We start from the raw sequence: 14,336 nt of genomic DNA, 5'->3' as shown, positions 1-14,336 counted from the left end.
TCACATTCCGACCACGATCCAGATCCACAGCAGCAGATTAACGGTTGCCTTCTCGTTGCAGCTTCAGCAGAACTCCGCGCCAAACCAAAACCAAAGCAGCAACGACCCCCAACACTCCGGCTCGAATCCAGGGGAGGCGGGCAACCCGCACGTGCAGCAGAACGGGGGTGGCGGCGGCGGACCACAGGGCGATCCCAGCAATGGCTTCCAGACGCCCGACTACTATGCACCACGACACGCGGCGCCGCAGGGCGGGATGCTGGCTCCACCCGGCTTCCCGCCGCTCCACTATCTGAACAAGAGCGTCCTGCCGATGGAGCAGAACGGGGCAGGGGGCGGAGGAGGCGGTGGCGGCGAGGCCTACTCGCTGCCGGAGCTGCTGCCGGGCCAGCAGAATGGCCAGCAGAACGGTAACGGCGGACCGTCGAACGCGAATGCCAATGAAGGCGCCGCGGCGGCCAACGGAGGGGCGACGGGTGCCGGTGTGGGGGCGGTTAGCGGAGTGACAACGGGCGGGCGGACGGGCAACGGTCCGGGGCGTCCGCACAAGAACAAGCCACACAGCGACCTGCGGCTGTTCAAGTGCCTCACCTGCGGCAAGGACTTCAAGCAGAAGAGCACACTGCTGCAGCACGACCGGATCCACACGGACGCGCGCCCCTTCCCGTGCTCGGAGTGCGGCAAGCGCTTCCGCCAGCAGTCGCACCTCACACAGCACCTGCGCATCCACGCCAACGAAAAGCCCTTCACCTGCCCGTACTGCTCGCGCAGCTTCCGCCAGCGCGCCATTCTCAACCAGCACATACGCATCCATTCGGGTGAGAAGCCCTTCGCCTGCCCCGAGTGCGGCAAGCACTTTCGCCAGAAGGCCATCCTCAATCAGCATGTGCGCACCCACCAAGGCGAGCGACAGATAACTCCTTCCTTACCGATACTACAGATAGAGATACAGTTAGAGATACAGTTAGAGCTACAGATACAGTTTGAGTGGGGTCGGAAGGCTACACAGAAAACTGACCCTGACGCACCTTTTGGCAACAAACCATTTCCCTTGCAAAATTCAATGCTTTTTTGGCCCAAAATCAAAATTCATGCTCCTAGGCTAAGATGATTCTCGTGTTGGCGTGTCGATTCGTTGAGAGTGCAGCAGATACTCGTATATCTATCCATCTATCCATCGATCGATCTTTGATCTTCCTGCCCAGCAGCTCGACCAAACGGCAAGCCAACTGCAAAAAACATAAGCAAAAAGATTATTAAAATCTGTCTCTAGTTTAGCGAAAGATTTTAGATGCTATTCTCTCTTCAAGATTTGTATCTCGGCTATGAGCCAAGTCTAAGCGCTGCTAACATTTGCTCTATCCCTCTCTCTCTCTCTTTCTCTATCGATTAACTACTTCCGTGTTGAACCGATTGGTGCGGCGGATGCGGATCAAAACGTCCCCCCAACAGATGTCTCGCCACACCTCATCTTCAAGAACGGGCCGCACCCGACGCTGTGGCCCTCGGACGTGCCCTTCCCGGGAGAGGAGAACGACACGAAGGGAGACATTGCCGGTGCCGGCGGCGGATACCATGACGACGACTCCCAGGGCACGCCAGACGGCAGCGGGGGCATGCATTATCCCTCGTACTTCAAGGACGGCAAGGGTGAGTGATCAGCAGTGGCAAGGGCATTCGAACGATCAATCCTCTAATTAGATCATTCCGCAGGTCAAAAGATACTGCCCGAGGTGCTGCAGCACATCGGTGTCCGTCCGGCGAACATGCCGCTCTACGTCCGGTGCCCCATCTGCGACAAGGAGTTCAAGCAGAAGACCACCCTGCTGCAGCACGGCTGCATCCACATCGAGTCGCGGCCGTATCCCTGCCCGGAGTGCGGCAAGCGCTTCCGCCAGCAGTCGCACCTCACGCAGCATCTGAGGATCCACACCAACGAGAAGCCCTTCGGCTGCATGTACTGTCCGCGCTTCTTCCGCCAGCGGACCATCCTCAACCAGCACTTGCGTATCCACACCGGCGAGAAGCCCTACAAGTGCACCCAGTGCGGCAAGGACTTCCGACAGAAGGCCATTCTGGACCAGCACACGCGCACCCACCAGGTAGTTGTAGCCTGGCCTCAGTCTTCGCCACTCTCCCCCAAATCGACGATGCCTAACCCCAGCGATCTTTCTGTTCTTCTGTTTCGTTTCTGATACAGGGGGATCGACCCTTCTGCTGCCCGATGCCCAACTGCCGGCGACGCTTCGCCACCGAGAACGAGGTGACCAAGCACATCGACAACCACATGAATCCCAACACCACCAAGGTGCGACGCCAGCAGCAGCAGCACCAGCAGCAACAGCAGCAGCAACAGCAGCAGCAGCAGCAACAGGTGCAGCAGCAACAGCAGCAGCAGCAGCAGGGCAACAGCAACGCGGTGGCACAGGTTGCCTCCGTGGCCAATCACCTGATGAACGACGCCAAGAGCCTGGCGGCCCAGCAGTTCCTCAACAACAACAACCCGACGTCGGTGGACAACAAGGCCAACATCCTGCCGGTGCGGAGCATAGCGGCCAATGCCGCGGCCGCAGCCGTCGTCCAGCAGTCGGTGGTGAAGAACGAGCTGTACTTCCCCCAGTGCTATGGGCCGCCCTTCCAGCACCCCTTCCAGACGCAGCAGCCACAGCAGCCCAGCGTGGCACACGCGAACGGGGGGCCCACGACGCCGGTGACCGTCACGGTGGCCAATTCGGTGGCGCCCGGCGTGGTGGTGCAGCAGAACCCGTCCGCCTCCGTTGTGGCCCAGTGACATCCCACCACTGGAGCACCTGGAGCCCAGCAGCAGCAGCAACAACAACAGCAGCAGCAGCAACAGCAACCAACGGCGCCCCAACAGCAACACCATCCGCCACCCCCACCGCCGCCCACATCGTCCGCACATCATATCACAGCAGCAGCTGCGGCGGCGGCAGCAGCAGCAGCGGCCTCGCCCACCTCCACGCACGCCTCATCGGTGGCGGCACCGCAAACGGTGACGCTTTCGATCACATTGCCGCCACCGCCGACGTCCCACCCGCCCCATCCGGGGCATCCGGGACACCCGGGAGTGCCCAACGGGGGTGCGCCCCCACCGCCGCCCACTCTAACACATGCGATACCCATCCATCCCCACATACACTCGATATTCGGATCTCTATGATGTCATCAGTAGGAAGCGCGAGAGAGAGAGAGAGAGAGAGAAGAGAGGAGCAGGAGCAGAAGCAGAAGCAGAAGCAGTAGAAGTAGCAGGAGAGAGGAGAGGAAATCAAAATTGAGGAACACACTATTCACAATATTCGATAGGTTCGATAGGTTCGATAAGTTCTCTAGTTATAGACGCATACAAATTCTCTTAGTTTTTAAAACTAATCTTTAATCTTAAAACCACAAAACACAGTTTTGGTAACACAAAAACGGGAACGGGACAGAGCAGAGCAGAGCAGAGCGGGCGAAGAGTAAGAAAAGATGATCGGGAGAAGAGGAGCTGAACCAGGAAAAACAGGAAAACAGGACGAGTACTAGTCTTTTCGAAAAGGACTCTAAACTCCTTTGATTACGACCATTAACATCAAATGCAAATGGTTAACGATTGAGAGCTACAGCGCTACAAAGAGAAGAGCGAGAATGAGAACCAAAACACAACGTTATACGATTCCTTTTTGATAATTTCGTTTAAGGACCCTAACACCTCTTAAGACTACCAATACATCAAATATTTATACACACAGACACACACACACTCAAACACAAGTTCGTCAGACATGAAGCTGAGGATGATGATAGTGACGATGATTACTGAAACAATCGACAAGAGTTATACGATTTTAGGCGTACACTTAGGATAACTCAGATATAGAGAGAGCGAGAGCAAGAGATAGATGGGGGAATGAATGGATAGACAGATATGGAGTATGGAGTATGAAGTGATACGAGCGATAGGAGCGATAGATAGGGCAGCTATAGGGGAGAGAAAGAGAGGCGCCACAGACGCTGGCTGGCGCTGAGCAATTTGTTTTTCGATGACACAGCAGCTAAGTTTTGATTTCGTTCTCCAGATATGTTGAAGTATTCGAATTTTTGTTGAATGAATATGGATAACCCTTATTAGAGCCTTCTAATTTTTTTTTTTTTTTTTTCAATTGATATGTGATTTTTGTATATGTATAAAATAACACTAAAACGCAATCTATAATTATACAACGAGCAGAATAAGTTGTAGAAACCTTAGTACATTGAACTAGGCTTCATTTGTTGTCTTCCCCAACTAATTGTGTGTAATTTATGTTGAGTTTTTATTTAGTACGAGTAATTAGGCATACGTTTAACCCAAATATGTCCACACAAGTGCACGCACAACCAACCCATAGGCAGACACAAGATAGATAGAGAGAGAGAGAGAGGAAGAGAGAGAGAGAGTGAGAAGGCGAACGGGCGGGAATAGAATCGATCTACTATATAGCGAACGCAATTCAAATGTGACTCTTCAGGTGCCATACAATCGAACAATAGTCAAAAAGTTATCTGAATCACCCCACCACCCAATACTTTTCCCTTTCCCCTTGCTTCGAATCCAAATCCGAATCCAAATCCAAGTCCAAAACCCAAACCACTGTGTGGATATAGATGACAAATTTAGTTTCATATCAAATTTTCCAATGTACCGTCAAAGCATTTATGATTGTTATTAATCTTATAGCGTATGCTTCCTACGTAATACGTATTGATGGGATCGCAGATGGGATCGCAGATGGAAGAGCGAGAGTAAGAGCGGGAGAGAGAGAGAGAGAGAGAGCAGAAATTAACTCTAGTTTAGTCGTTTCACTTTTGCAAGTACTATCTACTCATTATTTAATACATTTAGTGTCTAGCCAATTAAGTTTCGATGGAAGTAAATCGGAGAAAGTGCTCGGAATACGATTTGTTTTCGCTGTTTTTTAGGCATACAGATTATCAATTATGTTTGCATATATTATTTAATGATTTCAAATAAAACAAAAACACAATTATTTTATTTCCGATTTTTCCGTTTTCCTCTTCTGTTTATTCTGTTTATTCATCGTTTCATCCCAGCCCAGTTTTTAGACCCTACCCCATCCCCAAACGATATATATGTATAATTTCCCCAACTATCGGGGCAAACGAACGACATTTTTGGCATTGAACACAACATTTTTCGGCTTGGACAGGCGTCTGGTTTTTGTGATACGAGTGGGGCTCAGTTATGGCAAATGTTTCGGCAACCAACCAGTGAACGGGTTGACCATTGAAAATTGTACATAGAACGTTTCGAAAATACAAAGTGAAAAAATTACGCACAAAAGTTTTATAAATAGTTTGAGCAAATTTTTTTGGCATTGTAAGAGTTTTATTAACACCTACGGTTACGGTAAAGTTAGTCCAAATTTTAGAACACTCTTTAGGCACATTGAAAACTCGAAATCTAAATCAAAATTGAAATTGAAATTGAAAAAAATGGAAAACACTATCCACGAACAATTTGCATGTTTTGGCACAAAGGCAAAAAACAACATCCAAAAATTTATACGGTAACCGAGATATGGCGGCTTTTATTGGAATTACGATTAGACCAAAGGGACTTGGATCCGCCTGATCGGATCGGATCGGAGCGATCAGCATGATTTGCTATAAGGAATACTTATGACAACTAAAACAAAACAAATTTAACACTAAGCTAATGCTCTACTCTAGCATACTTTTAGGCCTTTTTAGACAAAATTTTAACAATTCTTTCGGCTTTAAACGAAAATCGAAAAATCGAAAAACGAACGAACACACACACACATACACAAAAACCTTTTGGCTTTAAATCAAAATTATGTTTAGTTTTAGTTAAAGAAACTAAATGGAATGGAAAAATTGATGGGAATGTTTATATCAAAGTAAATTATGGCAAATTATGCTATAATTCCAATAAAAGCAAAATTTAGACTGAATGTCGCTGTGATAAATGCAAAGTAAAAACAAAATGAAACGAAAACGAAAACAAAACCAAAACTAAAACATAAAACTTTTGTACATTTTTAGGCATAAAACAAAATTTAAAGCATACACTTAATCAAAAAAAAAAAAAAAAAAAACAAAACAAAAACATACCTTAGGCGCTATAAATTCTAGCATAAAGACTAACAACAAAATTTTGAAACGCTCCACAAACGATTTGCAGGCCTCCAAGGGAGTCCAGTGTCCTGGAACTGCCTGCAAATCGAAAATACTTTCCACCTTATTTACCATTTTCGTATGATTTGGGTTTCAGTTGTTTTTATTTTTATATATGTACCTATCTTCTGTTTTCACGTTTTATTGAAGGATCGGATCGTTTTCGTAGTTGCAAACAAAATTCAAAGCGAAGAGAGAAGAGTACGAAGAAAGCTCCAAAAATGTGTAAGCCAGATGCTTCAGTGGAACCCAGGGAGAAGGGAGGAATACAGACCCAAGAGCACACCGGCCATGACAAACGACAAAATACCAGTATACATACCCACGAGTGTTTACTGTACTGATATACTGATCACGAATCGGGGACACACGTTTCCCGATCGATGACTCAAAGCCTAGACAGACAAAGGGGCTACCACCTGACGAATAACCTAATATAACATAATAGAACAGCACAGAACAGAGCAGTGCAGAAACATACCATAGAAGAGCCTCGACAGATAGTTGAAGGAGAGACACATAAATACATAAATACATAGATACATAGATACATACATATAGAAAACGAGTGGCAGCAGGGGCCAGCAGATACCCCTGCTCGGCGAGACAAGAGAGACAAGTGAGAGAGAGAGACAGAAACAAAGTTACAAGCATACCTAACAACCAAACAATAGCCCAATTTAAATAACCAAGAGTACAAATACAAGTAATTTTTATAGCAGAAATTTTAATTGCAGTCTCAAAAAGCCATAATAATTAAACATAAGCAACAACGTGTACTATAAAGCGAACAGCCCAAAGACAAAACCACACACACACCACACAACACGACACGACACAAGAAGCAAGCAAGCAAAGGCATGAATATGAACTATGAACTATGACAAACTTTGAACTTTGATCAAAATCAAGAAGGAGACAAAATCAGAGAGGAAAACGCGAGAGAAATTCGGAGCTCGAAAGCTGCTTTTCGACGACACACAACTCGACAAACCAGAAAGCAAAAACTCAAAAGAACAAACAAAACCACTAAGAAAAATCCTTTCTTCTTAAAAATTAATATAGTGAAAAATTATAATACCACAAGCAACAGATAATGAACGAATGTCATGATAAAGAGATTAAGAAAATGAACACATGTTTCAGTATAATATTTGAGAGAAATGCTATCAAATTATTACCATTCCGGCTTACACTTCAGACTCAGACTCAGACTTATATTCAGATCCAGAGACAAACCAAAAATTCATAGTAAATGCCGAACAAACATACAAACAACAATGAATCAAACTCCAAAGGGGAAAGGTGTGGCATGGTGCATACCTCCATGCCACACCGGATCCTGCCTGGGGGGGGAATGCATTATAATTGAGTACAGCCGCTTTCTGCAATAGTGATAATAGTTTTTAAGTCAACCACCAAGCGTCAAAGCAACCATCAAACAAAAAACAACACAACAAACAAACAAGCAACAATTCAAATGAATCAGCAAACAGTAAGGGAACGAAACGATAGGAAATACATACACTTTCAAATAGAAACGGTAAGCATAATACTAATGATAATGATAATGATAATGACAATGATAATACTGAATTATAATAATACGATGCGATGCGATGCGATAATATTACGAAGCGATGAATGCCCATTGAACAGCTGTTTGATTTGATTTCAAATTGGAAAACAGAGACGGAGACGCAGACAGATGCATTTAACTCAAGTCTCCAAACGATTTTTAGTTAAATTCTCAAATATCACAAAGAAAATGGAGTTATAGAACGAACCCCAAGGGAGGGAATAAAATATTTGAATGGAATATTTGAATCGCTCCAAAATACACTCTAAATAAAGCAAAAGCAAAACCCAAATGTAAACCAAAAGCAAAGCAAAGAAATATAGCATATAGTGCATATGGAAAACCCTAAACTCTTATATTATATGTATGGTGTATTATATTTTTTAACGTATTTAATGCATACTCTCTATATATACGATATATCTACTTATATTTGAAGTAACCTTAAACAGTTTGTGCGAGCAGCCAGCCGAGGGAATAGGAAGAATTACATACACAGACCCGCAGACTATCCATATTACTGAATACTGAATTACTGAATATCAGTTGTAAAATAGCCCGAAGATAGAATAATCTCTGTTCCCCTCTTCAAAAGATGGAGGGAATCCGAAACAACAATAGCCTCGTTAGTTTATAATCAGATGATCAAGTTGATGAAATATCAGTGAAATATCTCTATACAAAATATTGCAAAAACGTCGAACATCTTGGTCCAAGCCAGCGTCCAGGCTCCAGGCTCCCGAGATTATTGAGGTTAACCACTAATTCATTTGGTTTCTCCTCAAATGGTTCTTCAATAATATCAATATAAATGGCACAGATTTAAAACATTAATGGAAGCCATAGCTGGCCAACAAATATCATTGATTTATCGTTCCCAGACAATGCCAGACTCAGGCCCGGCTTTCGAGCCGGCGTCGGAACCGGAACCGGAACCGGAACCCAGAAACTGGCTGGACCAAAGGAATAGACTTTTTGCAGTACACACAATGTGCCCATAGAACAAGTAATTTATAACAGACAGAAATCAAACGATTTATTTATATGTATTATTATATATGTACGAACTGTTGTTTTTGCAACAGTAACAAGCCACAAACCACGAACCACAAACAAACATGAAATAGTACCGAAAATATTTTACAGAATTTTTACAATCAACAATAGTTACAGTACTTCGAAGAATTCAATCCAGCGAGCGGTTCGCAAACGAATGGAAAAATCAGCTAAACTAAACAGAAAAAAAAAAATAGTAAAAGTCGATTTCCGAAAAGGATCGACGCAAAAGCCGAAAAAAATAAACCAAAACTGAGAAAATATAGTAACATTTTTTTTTTCAAAACGACATAAAAAAGATACGCGTACGAGTACGAGTACGAGTACTAGTACTAGTATATTCGATTAAGTGTTAAGTGAAGTATGGAAATGCAAACAAATATTTTTAAAACTTGCGCTCGCCTAAGTGTAAAGCAGATTGGAGAAGAACCGAAGAAATGAAATCAATCGTCAGATACAGATACGATACGATACGATAAATTACGTAAATAAGTTCTGATTAAATCAGATACGATCAGATCAGATGAGAGAACGAACCGAACACAATTTGTTGTTATGTTGACATTTATTTGATGGGAATATGTATACGTTTGTAATTATTATGAACAATTGACAGGGACTACCATATAATAACTACCATAGAAATAATACTGAGCAGAGGCAATAGAAACAAATTTTATTTATGCAACAATCAGCGTCGCCGCCGACCCTGACCCTGATATGCACTTATTATTAATTATATACTCAACAAAAACTGAAACTGAAACTGTACATAAACCAAAACCAAAAGCAAAACCAAAACCAAAATCACAAACTGCAAACTGCAACTGCAATAGTACCGACATAAGTAAATCAATTATTTTCCTCATTTTGCTAATGAATAGCTAATGCAACAGGAGGTACGTACTTAGGAACGCAAAGAATCAGCAATCAGAGTAGTTCAAGAGCAGTGTTCAAGTGCGATTAGAGTAACAGGAGCCGAGCGAGTCCCAGGAGTTCTTACTTTCAGTTGAACGCGACATATCCACAGACGAGTGAGAATATGATCCATATTCCAGCCCCACCATCCATCACCATCCCCACAACAACAACAAACACACAACCACCACGACACACACACACACACAACCTTAAATTTCAACCTTTTTATCAGAAAGTGAGAATGAGAATCGAATCGAAGACATACACACACATTTGTTTGTTGAGCAGAAAGTTAATCAAAACCAAACCACAAATCAAACCACAAATCAAACCACAAATCAAACCAAAACCAAAACAGAATCAAATCAAATAGAATCAAACAAGACAAAGCAATAGTGATACTAAACTGCCAGGATCAGGAGACGGAACACGTACCTGGCCTGGGTCAGCCATAAGCCATTAATTAACCAATAGCCTGATGCGAATGAGCAACAATAAACCGAACGAATCTCTTCATTTACAACAGATACTTACAACAAATGCCACGGATACCGCGGGCAGCAACAGCAACCATAGTACAATAAAAATACATTTTTCTTATTGAGCGACTTTTATACAGCAAAACCAACCGCAACAGAAGCAGAAACAGAAACAGAAACCGAAACCGAAGCAGAAAAACAATTGAATGAACAAGCAATAGAAGACAATGATGATTAGGGGATCCTGCAGGATGCAGTGCAGTGCAGGTCGAATGCGAATCAAAACGGGGATTACCCGACTAATACAAAGGCAATTTTAAGTATACATACAACAAACAGAGAGCAGGAGGAAGCAGTGTAGAGCAGAGCAGAGCAGAGCAGAGCAGAGCAGAGCAGAGCAGAGCAGCAACTATATACATATATTTTTTAAAGATGCAGCACTAACAATAGCTAAAAGATTGTTAAACATTTTTATATTTCAATTGTATGATTTCCCATTTATGTAATTGAGTGTAAAAAGAGAATTATACATACTATATAGATGAAGAAATACCAAAAACCAAAACCAAAACAGAATCAGTGAAAAAACCAAACCAAAAAACAAAAAAATAATGAAAAAAATATATAGAAAACCTTTTTTTTTATATTACAAGAGACATAAAAAACAGAGGAGGATCAGAAACAAACGACAAACAGAACTACATAAATCTCACTTTCCTGGTAAAAAAAATCTAATCAATTGGTACAACAACTACAATTACAAATACAATTACAACAGCAGATTGCACGTGAATTAAACAATAAAACTGGCTACACAACAACAGCAACAGCATACGATGTTTATTCGACTTTTTGTTCGCATTTCGTTTGAATTTCTCCAATCATTTCACAATCTAAACCAATCTTTCGTTAATTGTCAAGTTTTCCAATCCTTTTTTTTTTGTTTTGTTTTGCACACATCAACAAGAACAACAACAACAACAACAAGAGCAACAACAACAACAACCAGAAAAGGCAACAACAATTTCAAAAGCAAAAAACAAAAACAAAATATATAAAAATATATATCAAACATCAGGAACACACTGGCATGCAAGTTTCGGGACTCAAGTTTAAAAAATATTTGTGGCTAATCAAACAAACAAAAAAAAAACCATATTTATTGAAAGCATCTTAGTTTGGCTGAATCAAATATGAGGTTCATAATAAAAGATAAAGTATTTGGATATAACAAGCGAAATGAATGAAAAAAAATTATTCGGAAAGGGTATTTCCAATCAAAACTAGAGGGAGAACGTTTAAGCGAACATTTAACAAGTGCATAACATATGTTTGAATCCTTGCAGAGGATGATCGTCAAGGAACCTTTGGCATCTGAACGAAAAAAGAAACACTTTAGAGATCAAAATCTAAAATAAAAAATGATGACTTGTCCAGAGGCAATCGAAGAAAAGAAAACATAAAAGAAAACAATACAGAAAAAGTAAATCATAATAAGTGGCAAAATATCTTGAGGATAGAGTTACAAAAAGCAAACAAAAACACTTCTCGGCCCATTCCAAAGTATATATTCTCGGCAATACAAAGAAACAACTCTCGGCCTTTCAAAAATCAATCGATTATCGATTGCACAGACCACACAGTGAACACTCGAGGCAACTACTTAAAGGCAGTTCAAAAATTCAAATTCACATTAAATTACATTTTTCGGAGCAACAAAAACAGAATGAAAATTTGAATTTAAATTTAAGCCAAATGTATAAGCATCATTTTTTACATACAAATTAAGTAATACTAAAACTAAATACTTTAGGTAATAAATGTAAGAGAACGCGAATTGGGAAATCGAAAGCAAAAACCAAAAAGCAAAACGCAAAAAGCAAAAAACAAAAACGAAAACCAAACACCAAACACCAAAAAACAAACATTGATCAATTTCGAAAGTAATGAAAAATCGAAAGCTCGAGTGGAGCGAAACTAAAATACAATACAAATACGCAACAAAATTGATATATCAAGAGAATACAAATTACTAAAAATTCAAAATTTTAATTGTTGTAAGCAAACTAAAGAAAACTATATATACGAGCATATAACCAGAACCTTTCTTAAACTACCCCCCAACCACAAGCCCACAAGCCCACACCACACACGAGCTACACCGAGCACCCCACAACCCGCAAACACTTACCCCACAGCCACTTGCCCCACCAACACGATCCCGGTAAATCTCGGACCCCACCCACAAAAGTACACACCGACCCACCCAACACATACACCCCATACAAACACAGACAAACACACACACACCTCTTCTGACCCACACACCACCAACACCTTCCATTGGTTTAGATTTTAAGCATAATTTTTAACGTAATCGTCAGCCAAAAAGCAAAACAAAACAAAACAAAAATAAAAAGAAAAGCAAAAACCTATTGAGGCAGTCCAAAATTAATCGAAAACGAAAATACGATTTTAAGGCAAGCAAATCTTAATGCATCAAAAGCAAAATATTTAAGCGAAAGTCGTCGTCTAGTTTAATGTCGTCAAATTTTACTTTTTGTAATAATTAACATTAAATTAAAGTATATATTCTATAACACAAGAAAAAAGCAAAAGTACGAGTATTGTAAACGTCTATCGACCTACTAATTTCAAAAAACCAAAAACAAAAACAAAAACAAAAAAACAAGAATCCAAGCAAAATAACTCTGCAAACTAAAAAACAAAAAAAAGCGAAAGCAAAAAGCATCCAATGCCACGGCATGTGCAACCAAAAAAAATAAAACCACAATGAATTTCCGGCATCAAAAATATAGAAACTACTTAAAATACGAACCTATATTATTATACAAGAAAATGATTTGAAATAAATTGAATCTTGTAATATAGCTTTCGTAGTTTTATTTAAACACCTGTAATTTTGGAAAAGATCTGGGCAACTGGTCCACACTGATCCGAACTGAGGCTAGCCGGCTACCTAGCAGGTCAAATCGAACTTGACAACCCCGTCGTAATCCGGGCCAAACTCCATGATGGGCTTGCTTTTTAACGCCCGGTTGTAGGAGGAGCTATATGTGGTCTGTGCCTTGCCGGCGAGATGGGCCAGTAGCTTCTCGCACCTGAAAAGCTTTTTATAGTTGTAGGTCCTGGTCAGATTGCCGAAGGATTGCAGCATGTCGATCTCGGGCTGGCGCTGAGGAGGGCCGCAGTGTCCGGTATCCAACTGCTTTTGCTTGAGGAACCGCTGGGGAAGCACCTCGTAGGTCAGGGTGCTGGTGGTGGTGAAATTCCGCGTCAGGGAGATGTGGTCTACTAAACTCAGGCTTGATGTCGAGTTTTTCCTACAGTTCTGAAAGGCCTCCTGGCGCTGATCCGAGTAATTCTGGACCGTGTCCATCCCTTTGAAGGGCGCATTCGTGTAGGTCCGTTGGCTGACGGTCTGGTGCTTCTCGCAGCCCTCCAGTGCTCTCACCCCTGGCACGGCGGCGTTGCTCTTCTCCTCGATCTCATAGCGGCGCTCGGACCAGTTGCCTATCAGCACCTCCTTGCCATACGGCGATGAGGCCATGTTACACAGCAAGGACTTCTGGCCTGTGCTATGCATTCTACTGTTTTACTAATACGAAAATCAATTTATCTGCGAGTCCAACTGGATGAAAACTATGTATACAAGTAAACAATTCAGAACTATCAAAGACACTGAGTATTAAAGAGTAAACTAAGATGAAAGATAAACAAGTGAACACCGACCTACTATACACCCCCCACCCACTTGAAAAACTAGACAAGCAGAATTCTGTTGGCCAAGGATTTGGATGTATGTTTGTAGGTATGGTATACATTCTAAATATGGTATATATTATGCGTACTTTGAGACTGCGGACTCAATATTAAGGCTCATCAAGTCGTCGTGCATGTTACAATTCATGAAAATAAACTTGCCGCGATCCTTCGTCTTGGTGGCCTTATCAGCGGTCGTCCACTCTCCCAGCCCCTGCTCGACGGGCTTTATTTTGATTTTGAAGTCCGTCATGTAGCTGGTAGCTCCACGATTCGGGCGTTCGCTGAGCAGCTTGCATCGAATTTTATTGCGTAGTACA

At 42.2% G+C, this 14,336-nt stretch overlaps 2 protein-coding genes across 6 annotated transcripts in view; one reads left to right on the top strand and one right to left on the bottom strand.

Moving 5' to 3' along the window:
- The window catches only part of LOC108152762 (zinc finger protein 768), a 28,485-nt gene extending 15,741 nt beyond the window's left edge, over nt 1–12,744 (top strand). The window contains exons 3-6 of one of the 5 annotated variants that reach the window (XM_017282334.2): nt 62–818; nt 1,453–1,650; nt 1,714–2,102; nt 2,201–12,744. In XM_017282334.2, coding sequence (XP_017137823.1) covers nt 62–818; nt 1,453–1,650; nt 1,714–2,102; nt 2,201–2,791 — 1,935 coding nt within the window. In that variant the 3' untranslated portion in view covers nt 2,792–12,744. Of the gene's footprint in view, nt 1–61; nt 903–1,452; nt 1,651–1,701; nt 2,106–2,200 lie in introns of all 5 variants that reach the window. The other 4 variants (XM_017282332.2, XM_017282333.2, XM_017282331.2 and 1 more) reach the window with 4 other exon arrangements.
- A 373-nt stretch (nt 12,745–13,117) lies between these two features.
- On the bottom strand, nt 13,118–13,943 carry LOC108152763. Its single transcript, XM_017282335.2, has one exon. It carries the CDS (start codon nt 13,838–13,840, stop codon nt 13,214–13,216), a length of 627 nt encoding a protein of 208 aa, XP_017137824.1. The 5' UTR covers nt 13,841–13,943; the 3' UTR covers nt 13,118–13,213.
- Nucleotides 13,944–14,336: the final 393 nt, after the last annotated feature.

This window comes from Drosophila miranda, chromosome XR, assembly GCF_003369915.1.
Source record: "Drosophila miranda strain MSH22 chromosome XR, D.miranda_PacBio2.1, whole genome shotgun sequence".
Taxonomy (NCBI): Eukaryota; Metazoa; Arthropoda; class Insecta; order Diptera; family Drosophilidae; genus Drosophila; species Drosophila miranda.
Note: the sequence above shows the minus strand (reverse complement) of the source record. Positions and strands in the feature narration are given on the sequence as shown.

Excerpts from the sequence above, each read along its gene's own strand:
- LOC108152763 (XM_017282335.2), bottom strand. The coding sequence starts at position 13,840 with ATGCATAGCACAGGCCAGAAGTCCTTGCTGTGTAACATGGCCTCATCG.